We start from the raw sequence: 18,867 nt of genomic DNA, 5'->3' as shown, positions 1-18,867 counted from the left end.
ATTACATGTGATGATGTTTAAATATTATCAAAACTATTAGGAGTTTTCTTAATATTTCCAAATCAACTTTTATTCATAATATTGTTTCAGTGAAATGCCTGTTTTTCTGCATCAGCTCTTTCTCTCATGACTCTAATAGACCTTACTAAAGCTCTAATTTCACATTTACAGAATAAAACAGTGGTAACCTGTTTCTTCCACTAATTTACACACCAGCACATAGTGCAGCTAAACAGAAATCTGCATTTCTATGCTTTTAAAAACACATTAAGACTTTTCTTGACAGTAGCTGGTACAGGGCTGTGTTTTGGATTGAGAATGAGAATAAATTCTCAGTATATAAACTGGGGGAAAGTTGGCCAGGAGCCACTGCTTGTGATCTGCCTGGGCATCAATCAACAAGTGGTGAGCAAATGCCTTGAGCATCACTTGTTTTGCATATTCTAGTTCCACTATTATTATTATATCTTTCTTTTTTTTCCTATTAAACTTTTTTTATCTCAATTAATGAAGTTTACTTCTTTTTTTCCAATTGTCTTCTTCATCTACTGCATTCCTATTTCCCTTTTCAAACGTTCTCTGCTTGTTGGTTCAAATACTGCTGGGAAACAGAGAAGGACTTCAAAGAGAAAAATAGATATTATTCATACTACCCACTGATCCACAGATAATTTCAATAAAATAGTCCCTAAACAGACACAAAAACCCCACCCTAAAAGCGTTTACCAAAAATTGCAGATTTGTCTTTTTGTTACCTAGGTTTCCATTTGGACAGTGGAGCTTGGTGATTAAGTTTTTTGACCTCTTGCAGTTGCACTCCCCACTGAGATGATCATTGTGATCGTTTTTGGTGATGCACCAACACTGAAGAGATTTCCACAACACAGCAGCAGAAATTAACTTTTAGAGCTGATTTGTGCCCAACTCCTGACATAGAATCTTTCCTTGGAGCTTTTTTACGACAGTCCTTCCTTCTCTAACAACTATTTTGCTTTCCAGCTTTCTTCCCCTCAACCATGGGATCAAGGATCCCTCCTGGCAGCTGGATCTGAAGCAGGAGCTTTGGTCCAGTGCCTGCTGAACTCTGTTGGGTTCAGCCAGCATCAGAAGGTGCTGGATCAAGGCTGGAGGGTCTGGAAAATATTACCTAGATATGGTGTGTGGAGCCAAGAGATAAAGCTGGTAAAAAAAGGAGAGGAGGAGAAGGAGAGAAAGAAAAGTATTCCCCTGAAGATGTTTCTTCTTCATTTCACACAACACTTCGAACTGCACAGAATTTTTCAGCCTTTACTATTGTGTGCTCTGGAGAAAAAAGAGAAAATCTGCCATGTCACACCAAAGAGCAGATGAATAACTGTTTCTCTTGTCAGAATACAAATGATAACACATCTTCTCTCTTTCTCTGGTGCCTTGTCATATCATCCTCTGTCTTATTGTATTTTAAAGAGAATTACTTTGGCTGTCAATTCTTGTTGCACAAATTAAACCAAGACAGTGCCCATTTTGAGAAAAATCCTCCACTAACCTAAGATTTGTTCTATAGCATTCCCATGAATCAGCTGAAAGGGAAAAGAACCAGTCTGCTGTGTGAGAAAGGATTTAATTGGTCTGGTTAGAAGAATTAATCTAGACAAGTGCAAAGAATACAAAAAAAGGAAATTCCTCTTGTTGGAAACTGAATTTTGCTCTTGGATATGTGCCTATAACTTCTTCTGAAGTTAGCAGCATATCAAAGGCAGGTTTAGGCCATAGGACATTTGCATCACTAGCCATGGATCCAGACCAGGGGTGGGAACAAAGAACACCTTAATAAGCTGAAAGTAACATTTTAATTGCCTACCTGCTCCATTTCCGTAAAGGTGCTCTGCTCCTCATCCTCCTCCTCGATATCCGACTCTCCCACAGCAATAGGAACACAAATGGACAGGTCAGGATTGGTCATAAAATCATCATCTGTAATTGCTGGGTGTTTCTCTCCATTTTTATTCCCTCCATCCTCAGCGTGGTTCTCCTTGTGGTTCTCCATGTCCTTGCCGAGCTCGGCGGTGGCGTGGCTGTTCACGCAGTTGTTGAGGGCTGGGTTCTGGGCAGCGAGTTTCATCATGGCCTTCTTCTCAGCCGTGGTCTTGGGGTGCCTCAGGACGTTGCAGCAGAAGCTCCAGGCGGCTTTTTTGGCGTACTGCAGGCCCCTGTTGATGCGGGCGAAGGCGAGCTGCAGGTTGTTCATCTCCCCGTCCTCGTCCGGCGCCGAGAGGTTGTCGGCGCTGAAGGAGCTCAGCAGCAAGGCAAGGAACAGGTTGAGCACCTGAAATGAGGAAAAAGGAAATTGGTGGGCTTTAAGCGTTTGGTCTTGGAAACAGGAAAGTCTTGGTTTCATCTCTTCTGTTGCGGAGAGGCTTACTGCTGAATAATGAATAAGGGTTGTTTCTGAAAGGTGTTCTATCAAGGCTGTTGGCCTGGAGACCAAGAAGGGAAGAAGGAGATAAGCAGGAAAGAGAATCTGCAGCTGGGAAAAGTATTTTTAGAAAAGTTTAGAGGTGTGGATGGTTTTACACCAATGAATGTTATGTTGATCTATTGTAACCAATGAACAAGGTGTAAACTTTGTAGAGGGTATAAAAGGCAGCCAGTTGTTGTAATAAATAGGATATTAGCCCTCTGAAATGTAGTGTGTCTATTTGTATCCAACAGAGACAATCTGTGGCACTGTAACCCCACCATGGAAACCCTCTAATTGCAGCTGGTTCTGGCAGGAAAAGGAGTCTGCAGGCATTCTCACACACTGACCTCAGGTGCAGAAGTTTAGCATGGACAATAAGAGACTATGATAATCCCTTCTCCCCTCCCCACCCCCAACACCCCAAAACATGGAAAATAAAATGTAAAGCTCAGAAACAAAATTTTAAAAAACAAACCAAGCAAACAAAAAAAAAACCAAACCCAAAAACTCTGGGAAGACCTTACTGTGGCCTTTCAGTGCTTAACCAGGGTCTATAAGAAAGATGGGGACAACTTTTTGATAGGATTGTTGTAATATGACAAGAGGAAACACCTTTAAACTAAAAGAGGGGAGTCTCAGACTAGATTTAGGCTGAGGTACAGCTTCCCATCACTGGAAATATTCAAAGCCAGGCTGGATGGGGCTCTGAACAACCCAATCTAGTTAAAAATATCCCTGCTCACTGCAGAGGTTTGGACTAGGTGCCCTTTAAAGGTCCTTTCCAACCCAAATTCTTCTATGATTCTATGACAATGATGTACATAGGCAAGGCACTTCAACCAAATTGTACATTTGGAAACATTTCTAAACATTTCTATGCATTTTCACAGAGAGTCTTGTTTTAAATATCCTCTGGGCCATGAGGAAAATCTATTGTGACTGTGAATAAACACCTCAGAGGTCATATAGCTTCAAAAACTTCTCCCTCCAGGCTAAAACAAGCCATCACAACCAGATTACTGTGGTCAAATCTGAGCAGGACTCACTCCTGAAGCAGGCAAAAAAAGTGCTGTTACTAATCAGGAAAAAAGCTTTTTGAAGAGTTTCACAGGTCTATGAAAATATCCAAACTGAACTTGAGATTGTGAGTTACCTCCTCTTGTTCTTGCCACTTCAGAACTCTCTAATTTTGCTGTCAGTGAGTGACAAGATTGGACACAACTAAGCATTTAAGTGACATATTTGATGGTTTAAACCTCTCATTACACCCCTGTCCCAATTAAACACCATTATATCCAATAATTAAAACCAGCTTCTTCTCAAAGGTCATCCCCAGTAATATATCTCACAGGCTGATCACCAGTTGTTCAATATATTGAACATTACATCTGCTCATGGTCTGAGAAGAAATAAATTACAGCTTTTGTGCTGGATTTATCAGGGCAAAAAGTTCACACTGGAGGTGGATGCTTGGGATGACAGGAACAGGGCAAAGGTGACTCAAACTAATATCAGCTAAAATATATTTACCCCAAAACAATCCAATCCCAAATTGCCTGGTATCAATTCAACTGCTGCCTGTACCAGGTGGGTGGGTGCCAGCTCTGGGTACTGCCAAGGAGGGATCAGTGCTGCAGCACTCCTGCCATTTACAGCAATAAAATGGACTTTGTGCAGGTATTTTCTCTGTGATCTCTTAATGCTACCAGAAATACCTGTAAGCCCCCTGACTTCTCTCTTTCTGATAGCACTGTAAGTTGATAACACCTGCTAGATCAACTTAAACAGCATAAAAAATGGTTCTGTTTAACTGGGATTTACCAAAGAGCCACAATCATTTGCCATCATCCCCTTACCCTGTTCTCTGTTATTTCAAATATTCAGAACATATGGGGTAGAATTCTGAAAACCTGGTCCTAATCACTCTGATGACGCTGTGTTTGAAGTGCCCTGTTAGTGCTGTTTTGTAAAGTACCCTTTGCAATCACTGCAGTTGGTAGCACAGCAGATGCCTCCATCCATGATGAACCACTGAATAAACCATCACTGCCCTGAGCACTGCCCTGCTCCAAAGCAAAGTGAGATTAAAGCTAATTGTTCCTTAGCTGGTCCCCCACACTGGCAGCTTGTGTGGGGCTGTGGTGGCTGAAAAATCAATCTTTCCTTTCACACCCCACTCACAGGTATTGCAAGTGATGCTCTCTGAAACCAGAGCAGTGGATTTGCAGCCAAGAAGGTGAGAGCCCAACAGGGAAGGAGATCCCCTTTAGCCATTTTCAGCCCAGTTTGACAGCAGGATGAGGTCTCAGAGCAAACCACATTGCTCCAAGTATTCTGTAAATAAGCATGTGTGTATGTAAGAGGAAGCAGCTGGAGGAAGGGAGGGGATAAAGGAATCCAGAATAAAAATCTTCTGGATTCTATCAGTACAATTCAATTCCCTTAAGAGAGGTGTCTGCTGATGTTGGAGGGTATCTGAAATACCTGCACCAGGCCCACAGGAGGTCTGTGTCCTCCCAGAACCCCAGCTGCCATCCAGCCAGGGCACTCCAGTGTGTTGCAGGAGGAGACAGACTGGCCAAATTTAGGGGGTTGAATCACTCACCAAGGATGGCAGCTGCCTCCAGCCTCAGACACCAAACCCTGAGGGTCTAATGGTGCATCTTAGCCCCATTTCAATCAGAAATTCATCCTGTGGACAATAGAGACTGACCATGGTGACCATGCCAGGGCTATAAGCATCTACCAATACTCCTAGTGCCAAGTGACAATTCCATGCCCAAGCCATCCTCAGGCAATTGCCCAGAAGGACACACTTATGGGAGAGCTGTGTCCAGCTGGAGGCCAGGATGGACACCTTGCAGTACCCCCAGTGGTCCTCAGGCAAAACTGAGTCAAGCCCAAGACCTCTGCAGGATGTAGCTCAGACATCTCCATACATGAATATCTCCATGTATGCACAGGAATTTCCTTATCTGAAGCTGAATTTCACCCTGTACTTCATTAACTCTGCTGTTCACAAAAGGTTTGAAATGCCTTGTTTCACTTTTCTGTATTAATTTCAGACATCAAGGTACACATATGCATTAGACATGTTTGTCTAGATACACCTAGACAGGTGTATCTAGACATCTAGGACATCTAGATGCAGGCACATGTAACAGGTGGTAGCATCCTTAGTGTTGTTATTTACCATGGATTATTAAAGCAATCTTACTTGCTTCCCAGAAAAGCAGGTGACATTTTGCACAAAGAGTTATTTGCACTTCATGCTTTTAGCCAAAAATAAATCTCAAATATAATTCCCTGCTTCCTTTATGAGCAGGTAACCTCAGAGCTGCATTGCTGGGCATTCCAACAGAATGAACTGCTGAATAAGCACTTTATGTTTACTTATCCCCACATTTCACTGCACACTGCATTTTCCAGAAAAAATATATGCCTAACCCATGACACACCACATTTCCTCTAAAAGGTTCCTAATAGCACCCAGTCCTCCTGGCTGCTAACTCAGTGCTTTAAGTTTAAGTGAAAGCAAACTAAAGATTGCCTCAGTTTTGAAAAGCAACAGCAGATTTGTATGTCCACGTGGATCCCCTTGAAAAGAAATCTGCTTTCCAGTGACACTGAGCAGCCAGACTGTGAAAGCAGGTCGCTTTTTTGGTCTTTGAGGTTGGGAATCAAATGACAGATGCACTCAAAGATCCCCAAATTCTTTTAGTATAATTATGTTAAGCTTTTAGCATAATGACAATCCAGCGTGCTTTCATTGACCTTCTCACTTTTAATGCCTTTTCCAAAGCTCGTGACTCTGGTTGTGCCAGTATAAGGCAAAAATGATCAGATTAATCCAGCCTTATGTCAGGTGCCTCCCTGAGGTGCTTAAGCTGGAGTTTTCCCAGGATGTCTGCAGACAATGGAGACAGTCTGGCATCCCAGGGGATGGAGAGCTGAGCAGTGCCCACTGAAGACTAAGCAAGCTTGGATTTTGCATCTCAGAGCTGGATTAAAGGTAGATGCAGGTCAAATATACCACACAGAATGACAGAGTATCTCAAGCTGGAAGGACCCATAGAATCATCAAGGGAGCAGAGAGTTGTGACTAAATGATGTGACTAATAACACTGTCCATTGTCAGAGCCAGCAGGTGCCCTGGCAGCCCATCTTGGTGACACCCACACTCCAGGACAGTGGTGACCAGCCTGTTTTAGCAGCCAGCCTCCCCAGGGCACGGGGGAGCTCAGGGAGCTGCAGCCCCACCCCAGCAGCAGCACCCAGGTAACAAGGCAGGCACTGGGCAAAGTGCTGCACCAATGCTGGGCAGGGAAAAACAGAGGCCTGGAGCTGTGAGGCTGATCCCAAGCTCCCCATCCATGGGGAGGAAACAGGCTGGATGCACCCATCCTCCCCAAAAAGCTCTGGCTAGGGACTGCTGTGGAGGCTGGGAGACACATATGCTGCTGTGGTAGGCTGCAGTCTGAATATCTCAGCTCCATCAACTCCTTTTGTGTCAACAGGGGGCAAAATCTGACAATTTCAATCCAGATGACACCTTCTCATCAAATCCTGTTTGCAGATATATCTGCTGTTGAAGCTAGAACACTTTTGGAACAAAAGCATGAGCCTACTTCTTCCTTTCCCTTCCAACTTTTTATTAACCATGATTTGGCAAAAGTAACTTTATGTATTTAACCTTCCATCTGTCATTCACTCAGTGTGCAGGCCTCCTGAGCTCCTGTGGATTGGCTCAGCTCTACATTCACTGCCCTGGACCCTCACTGGTGTCACCCAGAAGGAGGGGAAGGGATTTGGCACCTTGCTTCCCTGTGGAAGAGGAATTCTCTGGGAGCCAGCCAAGCAGGTTTTGCTGTAAGAACAGGGTCCAGAGCAGAAAATACCCCATCAGTGCAATCTACCATGCAAAAAAGCAAGCCATTAATCCAAACTGTAACCCCATGGCAGCTCAGTGTCACTTCTGTCACTCAACTGCATAGGAAAGTCCAGACAGTGCATGTGAAATACCTGCCAGGATCATCAGTTACTCATTTACAGTAATTTCACGATTATAAGCCGCACCTGCTTAGAAGCTGCACATTACAATACAGGGTGTGATAAAAGGTATCTGTTCTATCACCATCTGTTGAGGGTGGGGCAGTGATCCTGATCTCTGTGGGAGATATTCTGCTAATGGGCCATCCACTGAAACCAGGCAGGGCATTGTTCTTTATCTTTTCACAACCCATCCTTCCTCCAGCCAGTCATTTTCTGCTCATGGCCATTGAGTCCCACTGTGGGACTGATAAAATTACTGCATCCCATTGGGAGTTGCTCCAGCCAGGGGGAAGAGCCCAACATTTCTTACTAAGATAAAAACAGAGGTTTTGGGACACTAAGGGAGCCCCTTTCTCCACTGGACTCCAGAGGAAAACCGGATTTCTCCACATCCCCACTGGAGCTCCAGAGGGAAACTGCACCTTGTACAGGAGCACTGCTCCAACTGAGCCACATCTGTCACTGCAGGAGGATGCAGCCACCATGGAATGGGACTGCTGCCAACACCCTGCCTGACGGGTGTCAGGTTGTACTCTGACTGTGTCAGGGTTTGGGGTTTGTTTCTTTGTAGTACTGTATTTCTATTTTAATTTCCCTAGAAAAGAACTGTTATTTCTAATTCCCATATCTTTGCCTGAAAGCCCCTTGATTTCAAAATTATAATAATTTGGAGGGAGGGGTTTACAATCTCCATATCAAAGAGCAGCTCCTGCCTTTCTCAGCAGACACCTGTCCTCCAAACTAAAACAGCAACTTTTCATTCTTTGTCCATATATAAGCCACACCTGATTATAAGCTGCACTTCGGGTTCAGACCAAAATTTTAGTCAAAATGGTGTGGCTTATAATCGTGAAATTACTGTAATACTTTTTTATTGTGGGTAAAACAGGGCCCATACACCTGCAGTGCCTGGTAGATACAGACCAGCAAGAAACTCTTCAGGCACTCCCTGACCTGTGAAAAGATCTGATTTTCTTCCTTCCTGTTCATGGATGGCAGTGGACATCTGCACTGTTCTTTGGCTAGCACAGATGGGAAAGATGCAGTGTGTTCTTTGGAGACTTTCTAGCAAACCTAACAAAATAGGTACCAATTATTATATTTTGCTTACTGCATCAAAATCCACTAAATTGCAAAGAAAAACTGCTCAGAAAGGAACTTTCACTGCACTGAGTGTTAGATGCAAGTTTGAGATCTGCAGTCGTAGGTCAGTAATGTAGTCAGTCTCTCTGGGGGATTATTTCTTTCCTTGGAAGTGTATTTTCCAATCCTTTGTACATTCTCATCCCAGGGCAAAGTCTACTAAGAGAGTATTCCTGAAAAAAGCAATTTACATGATCAGTTATTTTCTATATTCCCTTTCCCATTCTTTCACCTATTTGTGCTTGGATAAGAAGCTTATGTCCTCCCAGCCCAGCTTCTCTTTATCCTGCAGTCAATCTCATAATCCCATTCTTCTGATATCTTAGTTTCTCACTGTCACAATGATCACGATGCCACGAGATTGGCAAGAGGTCCCTGTGACCTGGGGCAAGTAGGGAGAGCAGCGGTTGGAGCATCATCCATCTCCTTTGTTTTTCTTGCCCAAGACCAGGTAGGAAAGCACATGGAAATGGGAATATAAATTTCCTGCCTTCCCAAGTGGGAAGTGCTTGAACCCACAAGCAGGACAGCAGCTGCAGATGGGATTCCAATTCTTCCAACAGGAATTTTTTCTCAACTCTTTATTAATCTCTTAGGTGAAATAACTGGTTTGTCTGTTTAAATATAAGAAAATGAATTTTAATAAAAACTACACAGCAAATACAGTCTATTTCCTAAGTAAAATGTCTGAACTTCTTCATGATGGTAATGAGAGCGGATGTTCTCCTTAGCAAAGAAAAAATGTAAGTAATATAGTAAGAATAATTACTTCATATGCAAAAAAGGGGCTGTAATTTCAGTGATTTCATGTGAATTACTTCTATTTACCCAGAAAAGGGGGAGAACAAGGCTTAATTTTACCTCTGGCCTATGAAGAATAAGTAGGGAGGCTGGTACAGCTTTAGCCATCTTCAGGCAGGCTCTAGGAACGAAGTGAGTTGAGGGTGTTCCCCCTTCCCTGAGTGGTTTTTGGTATTTACAATAAAAACGGGGTTTTACTGGCCATTCTCCTCTTCAGGTCTTGAACTTTAAGTTTCCCTGCAGTTCTGGTGTCCCAGGGGCAGCTGTTTGTCTCTGAGAAGTGCAGGGCAGAGAAGTGATGCTGGATGGCAGCTGTGCTCACCTGTGTGTGGTGGGGTGGGGAGTGATCACCCAGTTTCTCACTTCACAACTAAAGGGGTATCTGTAATCAATGGGGCAGATCCCTCAGCCCTGTTCTTGTCACTTCACAGTGACAAGAAGTGACAAGAAGTGACCTCTACCCTCTGGCTCTCCTCATCCCCAGATCCCACAGCACCCCACAAGCTGGGAGAGCGAGGTGCCTGTGTCCTTGTCACTTGAAACACAAATCTGAGGCAACCTGTGACATTCTTTCCACAACCTGCTGGTTGCCTCATGTTGCCAAGACTTTTTCATTTGTTATCCACCTACGTGCACGTAACTGTGCAGACAAATTGTACCACTCCAAATCTGGTCAAGAACTATTGAACTTAGATTTCTTTTGTAGCTGATGACTTTCAGTGTTATCTTTTTTCTATGTCCCTTAGAAGTATTAGAAGATGAGTCTTTGGAAACCAAGTGTTTTCTGATTTGAAATTCTAAGTCTCCAAATGTTATATGTGAGGAGGGAGAGATGGTGAGTGGAGTCAGATAAATTCTTTCCACAACTGGAGCTACAGCATAAAAACAAACAAGTTCCTGCAGGTTTTTCATCAGATACCAAAACAACATTAATTCACCAGAGTAGCAAGGGCTCCATCAGAGCTGCTGTGGACTTCTCAAACCCCTGTCTAGACAGACAAAACGTGCTGTGAGACAAGTCCAGTTGAAAACTTGTCCCAGCAAGTTTGTGATGTTAAAGGCTCCATGCACCCCAAAAACATTAGGAAAACTGTGGAAAGTTATTGTTTGCAAACCAGGAGAGAATTCACCATTCTGCTAAGTCAACAGAAGTGTTTGGCTGTGCTGCTGAGGAGGATGTCAGGACAATCAGAAAGGACAGACTGCACAGTCTGGGGCTGGCTGAACACACTGCAGAGTCTTTGCTATTGCTGCTCCCTGCAAGGACTGATGATCAGTGAGAAACACCTGCATTATCCCAGGAATATTCTCACTGGCTGCCTGCAAATAACAGCTACTCTACCAATCATTATACAGAAAAAACCCTCTAATTTTGGATGCTTAAGCTCTGCAGTTTTTACCAGAAGATCCCACTAAGGCTAGCCCAGGGGGGCTCACATGGAAGACGCTGCCCAGCCCAGGCAGAGTGGGATCCCTGGAGCAATCCTTTTACAATTCAGATCCTACACCTCCACAGAGAGGGGCACACCCAGCTGTGACCAAGGGCTGTGCTGAGTTTTGCCCTCAGACATCTCAAGGCCATCATGTCCCTTGGGCAGTCAGGTAATTCTCATCACACATGGCAGAAAACATCTGGGCAAAGGTAAGACACAGAGAACCAAAAGGATAAGAAAACCCCACTTGGAAACAGAGTAAAATTGAAAGAAAACCATATAACAGACACAGTAAGTAATAGCTCCCATCTGTGGCCAACATATTACATCAAAGAAAAATCAGCATGAGGGTAGGCCCAGAGACTCGAAAATTAAATCAGAGAGTCAAGAAATAATTAGCATTCTCTTTTCCCTTTTTTTTTTTCTTAAATCTCAGGGAGAACATGGTTTCCTTTAAAAATCTTACTTTCTAATCCATTTCCCGGGTTCAACACTATAATTTGAATTTGGGTTCCATCACAAAATCACATTTTCCTATTAAGTGAAATGTGAAAAGGATACCTCTACAGTGAATTTGGGAGGTATGAGGAAGTTCTGATTTTGTGCATTTTGCAAGTGCAGGTTCCTGGAAGGGCAGAACAAAGGGACAGAACTGCCTGCCAGCCAGGAGGTCTTCTGTCAGAAAAGCTCCAAAATAGATTTCTACCAGTAATTTTGCACAGTGTGAAATCTCCTGCCTTCACAGCTGGCTGGGGTTGTGGCTTTCACAGACCTCTGCTGGAGAAGCCCCATGGCTCAGAAGTGGGGCAAACCCCCACAATTCATTAAATAAACAGGAGGATTTAGCAGCAGTGGTGCTGGTTACATCTCCAAAATGAAAGCCATGCCCTGCAAGGTGGGAGGTGCTGTCACACACACCTCACTGCTGTGCTAAAAATGGACCCATTTCTCTGGGTCCCACAGTGTCCTCAATGCTCAGCCCATCCCCTTGGCTCTCTGGCTCAGCTGTGGCTAATTCTGCACATTTCTTAATGCTTCCTAAATTCCCAGGGAGATATCCTTGGGAAAGAAGGGAAGGAGGTGGATGTCCTTATCCTACAGGACAAAGCTGGCTCTGAGCTGTGCTTTTCAGAGAATCCTTACTAGAACATAAGAAAAGCTCTCCAAGGAGGATTGGCTACCAGCATCCTGCAATTCAAATCTGTGCTCCACCACATGATCAAAGCAAACTCTTCTTTTCAGACAAGATGACCTCATCTCTGACTTCCTTCCTATATCAGAAAACATAAAGACATTTTGCTGATGTGGAAGTTTGAAAATTGTTTTATTTATTAATTGCATCTTGGCTGTCTGGCAGAAATCCTAGAAACCGGTGTTACTAAGAACTTTAAGTGCAAGATGGGTAAACAAAGGAGAAATTCAATGGTGTCTGTTCTCCTTGAGAACATTTCTATGGGTTTACTCTCACTGCCAGTCTGCTAGAGAGAAAGCAGGAATTGAGAGCCAGGCAGCTCGGCCACTTTATGATCTAAAAATTGCATCTGAGTAGTAAACAAAGACCAGCCAAGGCTTGTTCCCATCCCTGAGGGTGAGCAGCTGAGTTCTGTTCCCCCAAGCAGGATGGATTTGTGGCTGCTCCCTGAATGCCCAGGCAGCAGCTGGGATGGGTGGCCAGGGAATGCTCTAACCAAGAGAGGAGAGGGATGCTCACAATGTTTGTTTTCATGGCTCAGTTTCTAGAGGAAATCCCCTGCCTTGTGTTTTCAAACAGAGATTCTTCAGCAGGCACTTTGCACTTGCTGAATCTCCCAGAAATGGGATAGAACATCCAAAAGTGGGAGACAAGAGAACTACAGGAGGGGAGAAGAGAAGTCATGGAAGTCTTCCTGGAAGAAACACCTGTACGAGGGAGCTTGTAACACAAGGAGCAAGAGAGTGCTCTTAGCTGTGCAATTTCCATGAATGAGTCTGTGTGAGGGAGGCCAGAAAGACAAGGGAACCTGTGGTGGGGAGGAGGCTGCAAACAGGGAAAAAGGCATAAACTGCAAGTAGAGCTCCTTGGAAACCTTCCATCCCCAAAGATTTTGGAACTTTCAATGAAAATTCAGCATGGAAAACATCAAACATACTTCAATCCAAATCCTAAGCTCAGTAGGCATGTACACTTTTCAGGAGAAAATATAACTGTGACCCACAGATGGCAAAGCTTGGTCAAAACATAAAACCCCTTTTGCACTGGATTAATTACAAGAATTTCAATTGGCTTCAGCACAGCATCTGGGAACTTGCTTGTGTATTGGGAAGGGTGAAGTCAAGACACACAGTGAGATGGAGCTTGGAGAAGATGTCATGGAAAGCAGAAATCCAAAGCCATGTGGAAACAGGAGGAGGTTTGCTCTAAGGGTGAGACCAGGAAGATTACAGCAGAGAGGTGAGGCAATGTGAAAAAGGGAATTATAATTGTGTTTATCTACCTGTGGAGGTAGGCTGAGAGAGTTCAGGGACTTCAGCCTGGAGGAGAGAAGGCTCTGGGAAGACCTCAGAGACCCTTCCAGTGCCAAAAGGGGCTCCAGGAGACTGGAAGGGACTGGGCACAAGGGATGGAGTGACAGAACTAGGGATAATGGCTTTAAACTAAAAAAGGAGAAGTTTAGATTAGATATTGGAAAGAAATTTTACACTGTGAGGGTAGTGAGGCAAGAGCCCCCATGGCAGGGGGGCTGGAACGAAATGATCTTTAAGGTCTCTCCCAACATAAACCATCTTTGATTCTAGGAAAATGATGGCCAGAACAGATCAAAATGGAAGAAAATACATTTTAGGTAGAAGATAATTAAAGGAATGGCTGTTTTGGTTCATATTCAAATTAGAACTAATTTAAACAAGATTCTGGATAAGGATGAGCCAAACAAAATGGGAAAAAAAACCAAACAACACATGAATCTGCAGTCAAGGAAATAGAAAAAAGAGGGACTCAAATAGCAGCAAAGATATAAAAATTACAAGGGAGATGAAAAATCAATAGGTTTGATTCTCCCTTCCTTGGTGTTGTTTGCAGTAATATAAAATTGATGGAGTAGATCTGTATCGGTTGGAGATTCTCCTCGGTAAGTGTGGGTCAGTGGGTTTATTGAATTTAGAGAAGTTTAACACAATAAGACACAGACAAGTGGAATTTCAGAAAGATGAAGAAATGTGGAATGGTAGCAAGAGACCAAAGGCAGGACCCCTTTGACTGCAGGAATTTTTTACTGTTCAGTAGGACTCCAAAAGGCAGGAAATTGGTGTCTGATCTGTGTAGTAAATTTGTTTTCCAAATGCATTATTCAGCATTTTTCCTTTGGAAGCCACAGACCATGTTACCACATATGTGCTGGGTGGAGAAATCCAGATATGAATGTGCACTGTGCATGGAAAAGATAAATTCCAGTGTCTCTTAAATATCATACACCTGCTAAGAAGGTTAAGTCTGTCACGACTCACTGGTTGTTTCACATATTCTTTTTAACAAGATATTTCTAGAGGCAACTGTTAGAATAAATAGCTCACTGCTTAGTTTTGGTGAAGAAAAATAATATTTGTAACAGTTTTTTTTTATTTTTTTTTAAACAAATGTATAAGATGTTTAGGAGTAGTGAATAATGTATTAATTTTGTACCACCTGGTCTATTTTAGCATTAAAACCTTGCCTTTCCCTCAGCACATGTTAGGAATAATTCTGTTGTCATTACCCTTTCAATGACATCCAGACAACTCACACTGTGACATTAATAAAAGGAGACACATTTAGTTGTACCTATCTTTGCACACTCTTGCCCAATTAAATTTGACTCAGTGCCTTCTAGATTTTTAACAAGTACCCAGCTATTAGGAAGAACTTAACCACTGACAAACCCCTACTTACACTATTAGTCAGGGGCACATGTAGTACAAAAAATGGTCAGGCTTACCCTACTGGAGCCTACTACATCAAGAGGGCTGCAGTTTTCCAAATAATAACTTAGCTTCCCTTGTACCCCCTGGAATACAACCAAATCTCGGTAAAAATTCCACTAGAATCTTCAAAAATAAAATTTACATATGGTCTATCTTATTATAAATATTTCCTCTTGTCAGTAGTTCATATAATGGAGTCAATGCTTAAACAATATTTTTAGAGAAATAGCTTTGATTTGGAAACACAATTAGAACAACAGGCATGAGGATGGTTTCCAAGGGGTTGATTGGATTAATGTATTGCCATTCTTCTTCCTTCATATTTCCAAGACACCTCACACCCATAAAGGTCAATGGAAGATAGTTTTGTATTCCCTTCTATACATGCCTGTGGAAGAGAACTAGCATTGTTAACAGATTTTATTTCTCTCTGATTTATCCCAGTGACTCATTTATATATCAAGAAGCAATATTTATAATTCTACCAATGAAAATCTGCACCAAATACCAAAATCTGTCACAGTCCACTAATGACCTGCTTTGGGTTATTGCATTGGGAATTCCTTATGTCACAAATAAATTAAAAAAGAAAAAAAAAGGCCTTAGTCCACTTATTGTTTTCAGCCTCCTTTGAGCTGCATCAGAAGCAAAAGGTCGCTCCTCTTCTGTATGCCAGCTTCTACTGGGATTTGAGCTAGCTGTATTTTCAAATATCTACCATTCTCTGGATGAGTATTACAGGGGAAAATTGGGCAGATTTTAATATATATTCAAACAAACACCTTGAAAACACACTTGTCCCCTAACACAAGATGCAAGCTCAGATTTAGTCACCGAGTGCCAAGACTCAACTCCTCAGAAGAAACAACTGAGCCTGTAGCAGGGTACAGACTCTCATAAATCTGGAGTAACAGGAAGAAGATGATCACTTTTTTGAAGCAGGCTCTGAAAGAAGTCACTCCTCCCATCTATTTTCAGGTGCATTTCCCTCACATGTCTTGAGTGAAGCAGCCCTAAACCTCCCAGATTTGAACAGACTCCACTCAATCTATCATAGAATGGCATTTTTGAAACCCAGCAGTCTTTGATGGCTCATCATAAATACAGTGAGGTTAATTTCCCCAGACTTTTTAGCACCAGCATCTGGTGTCACACATGGGAGTGGGATATATCCACCCAATAAAAATAAATTATAGTTATTTATGTGGGTACTGATAAATCATACAGCTTTTAAAGCCTGGAGTGTCAGGCAAAAACTTTGTATTTAAAGTAATACACAAGAGGATAGAGGCTTTCTCTCTGTACTAGGAGACATCAGAGGCAACTGGACTGATTGATGGCTGGTGTCAGGATTTATTTTTTTTAAGCATCAGACGATGCCATCTGCTTCTGGTGGACATTTCTTTAACCCTGAGGATGTTTGATACCTCAGCAGATATAACCAGATGTTTGAAAAAAAACATCGACTACCTGAGTGCTCTGCTTCCCAGGCACTTCTCGAGAAAGGATGGATAATGGGGAACACAAATAGCTAAAATTGCTTTGGGACACATGCAGTGTTCAGGTAGTTGGCATGGAAATGATGAAGGGAGAGGCTGGGAAATGTGCTGGGGTTTAGCTGCCTCCCTCCGAGGTTTGAGCTCTCCAGTACCACACATGCTGCCAGCTGGAGGAACAAATGAGGAGAAGCAAAACAGGGAGGATGGTGACATGCTGGCATGCTGACACCACTTTCTTTGTGTCCCCAGTTGAGCTTGTTCATGGATTCTCAGCTGAGATGTTGGTGGATTCTGGGCTGCTCTCCTGCAGAGCCACACGTGGCTCGGGAAGGGGAACTCGCCTCCCTTACAGAAGAGTCCAAGCTGATGAGACAGACTCAAATGGCATTTCCCCTTCCCAGTAATGATCCCTTGGGCTCCCCTGGCTTCTGCAGGACCCTCAAACTCAATACTTGATGCCAGTATTTCCCAGCCCTCATTATGGCTCCTGCAGCTTTCTGATCAATCCTCCTCCTGCCCGGCGCCCCACGCGCCCTTCGCTCGCCGCTTTGCAGATTTTGTCTGTCCTGACGATGACTGCTCCTGACATGCCTATTCCTGCCTGATTATCTGCTGGCCCTCTCAGCTGACGTAACCAAAACACAAATGCATATTTCCAGAATGTTGGGAGCTGCTGAAAGAGCAGATGAGGTGAACAGCAGCATCCAGGACACGAACATTGGGGTGCAGAGAGAGGGGAGGGATGGGAGTGTTCTTGGAAGGTTTGGGACAACCTGAACTCTCTCCAGATCTCCTATGGCTTCCCTGCTCCTTGAAAAAAAGCTGTTTTTACATGAATTTCACATAGTTGCATCTTATCCTCTCTTCTTTCCATTGTGCAAGAAGTGGAACAGATGGACCCCAAGGAGAGTATGTGCTTAGAGGGAGAAGTACAACATATAAAGCTTGAGGACACTGCAGACCTCTACTGTGATTCAAAAATTAAAAATCAAAACCCAAAATGTTGTAATTTGGGCTGTCATACCTTCTTCCCAAACCTGCTTTAATTTCCAGAAAGCAGATCTAACCTAGTTAGATTTGCAATTAGAAGGCACACAGTATTTTAAAATTCCACTTCATTTATGTTAATTATTAGATACAATACAAATACTAGAATTTCCTCCAAGGAGATTAACCTTTATTCACACAGTGGATGTCTTCAGTGGCCCTCACAAGTAAGCCATGTTTGTCATTAAATGAAAAAAATAATTACTTGTTTCAGGGCAGCAAGTCTTGCTGGAACCCTTGAGTTAAGAATTTATCTAGGGATAGACAGTAAAAACTGCACAAATGGGGACTTGGTATTCTAGATTTGTACATAATTTGAAAAGAAAAGGACATAGCTGGAAAAGTACTATCATATGTCATCAGAGTTTCATTTTCATCCATTTATTGACAAAGGTAATCTGAATTAAAGAGGCCTTGTACTTTTTGGGGTAAAACAACCCTTCATCACCCTTTAAAAAGTTTTACATTGACATTCCCTGTTTTAATGCTTCCTGTCTTTTAAAAGCATTGAGGTTTTGATGTATCTTCCCTCAGTGACAGCCCTATCATGTCAGGCAGAAATACAAATCTCCATCTGAAGACCACCTTTGACCATCCTAATATGCTTGGGTTGTCTGAGCTCTTGAAATGTAAAATTGTAATCCACTTTTACCCAGGCCTGTAAGATGCTATTTTGCTATTACTTCTGGTTTTACCACAAGGGATAATGATAGTTCTCTGTACCCATTTCATTTAAACAAAGAGAAAATCTGACATTACCATAAGCCTCTTTCAAGCCCAGTCGTGATCTGCTGAGAAATTTGCAGTGATGGAGAAGCGTCAGCATTGAGTGAGACAGGACTTTGTGGATACTCCTACACTAATAAATTAAATGTGCTCGGGGATATTTTCTGGCACTGAGGGCAAATGCAAAAGATCATCTCAGTCTGTATTATTAAACTTCTTCAAACTCTGCACTGGCCACAATATTCCAGCTGGGACAGACATGCAGCTCCCATACAGCCAGCCAGCTGATGGATTCCCACAGGGTGGGCTACCAGCTCTCCTTCACAGGTGGCCACATAGACTCACTCTGATGTTCCTCAATCGGAGATTGTGATGCTCAATTAGTGACACTTAGTAATTAATTATAGAAAATGGTTCATACAGAAGCACAGCCCCCATGTTGAAGACCATGCAATTCAAATATCAGCCCTGTCTCACACATTTACACACTACCCATTACAGCTGCCTCTTTCGTGGGTTTTGATCTCTTTTCTTGACTCTAAACATTGAACTAAAGGCAACTTTAGCAAACAAAGTAAAAAAAAAATTTAAAAGTATTAGATAGACATGTGGGACCCAATGACACCTTGTGTTGCTTAGGGTTTGTTGTTTAGGAAAGTGATTCAGGGCAGGGAATTGCTGTGAATTTCTTCACATAAAGCTGTAGTCATTTCTCTTCCCCACCCAAACAATCCTCCCAATCCTAAATTTCTCTCTTGCCCATCTCTCAGGCCAGGATCTGTGCTAAATG

At 42.8% G+C, this 18,867-nt stretch overlaps 1 protein-coding gene across 7 annotated transcripts in view; it reads right to left on the bottom strand.

Annotated features, from left to right (window-relative positions):
- LOC116996559 (sodium channel protein type 5 subunit alpha-like) overlaps positions 1-18,867 on the bottom strand; it is a 207,716-nt gene that overhangs the window by 65,771 nt on the left and 123,078 nt on the right. For all 7 annotated transcript variants that reach the window (XM_033060354.2, XM_033060362.2, XM_033060372.2 and 4 more), the window contains one exon: positions 1,841-2,305. In XM_033060354.2, the coding sequence (XP_032916245.1) occupies positions 1,841-2,305 (465 nt within the window). The remainder of the gene's footprint in view (positions 1-1,840; positions 2,306-18,867) is intronic.

This window comes from Catharus ustulatus, chromosome 1 (genome assembly GCF_009819885.2).
Source record: "Catharus ustulatus isolate bCatUst1 chromosome 1, bCatUst1.pri.v2, whole genome shotgun sequence".
Classification (NCBI taxonomy): Eukaryota; Metazoa; Chordata; class Aves; order Passeriformes; family Turdidae; genus Catharus; species Catharus ustulatus.
Note: the sequence above shows the minus strand (reverse complement) of the source record. Positions and strands in the feature narration are given on the sequence as shown.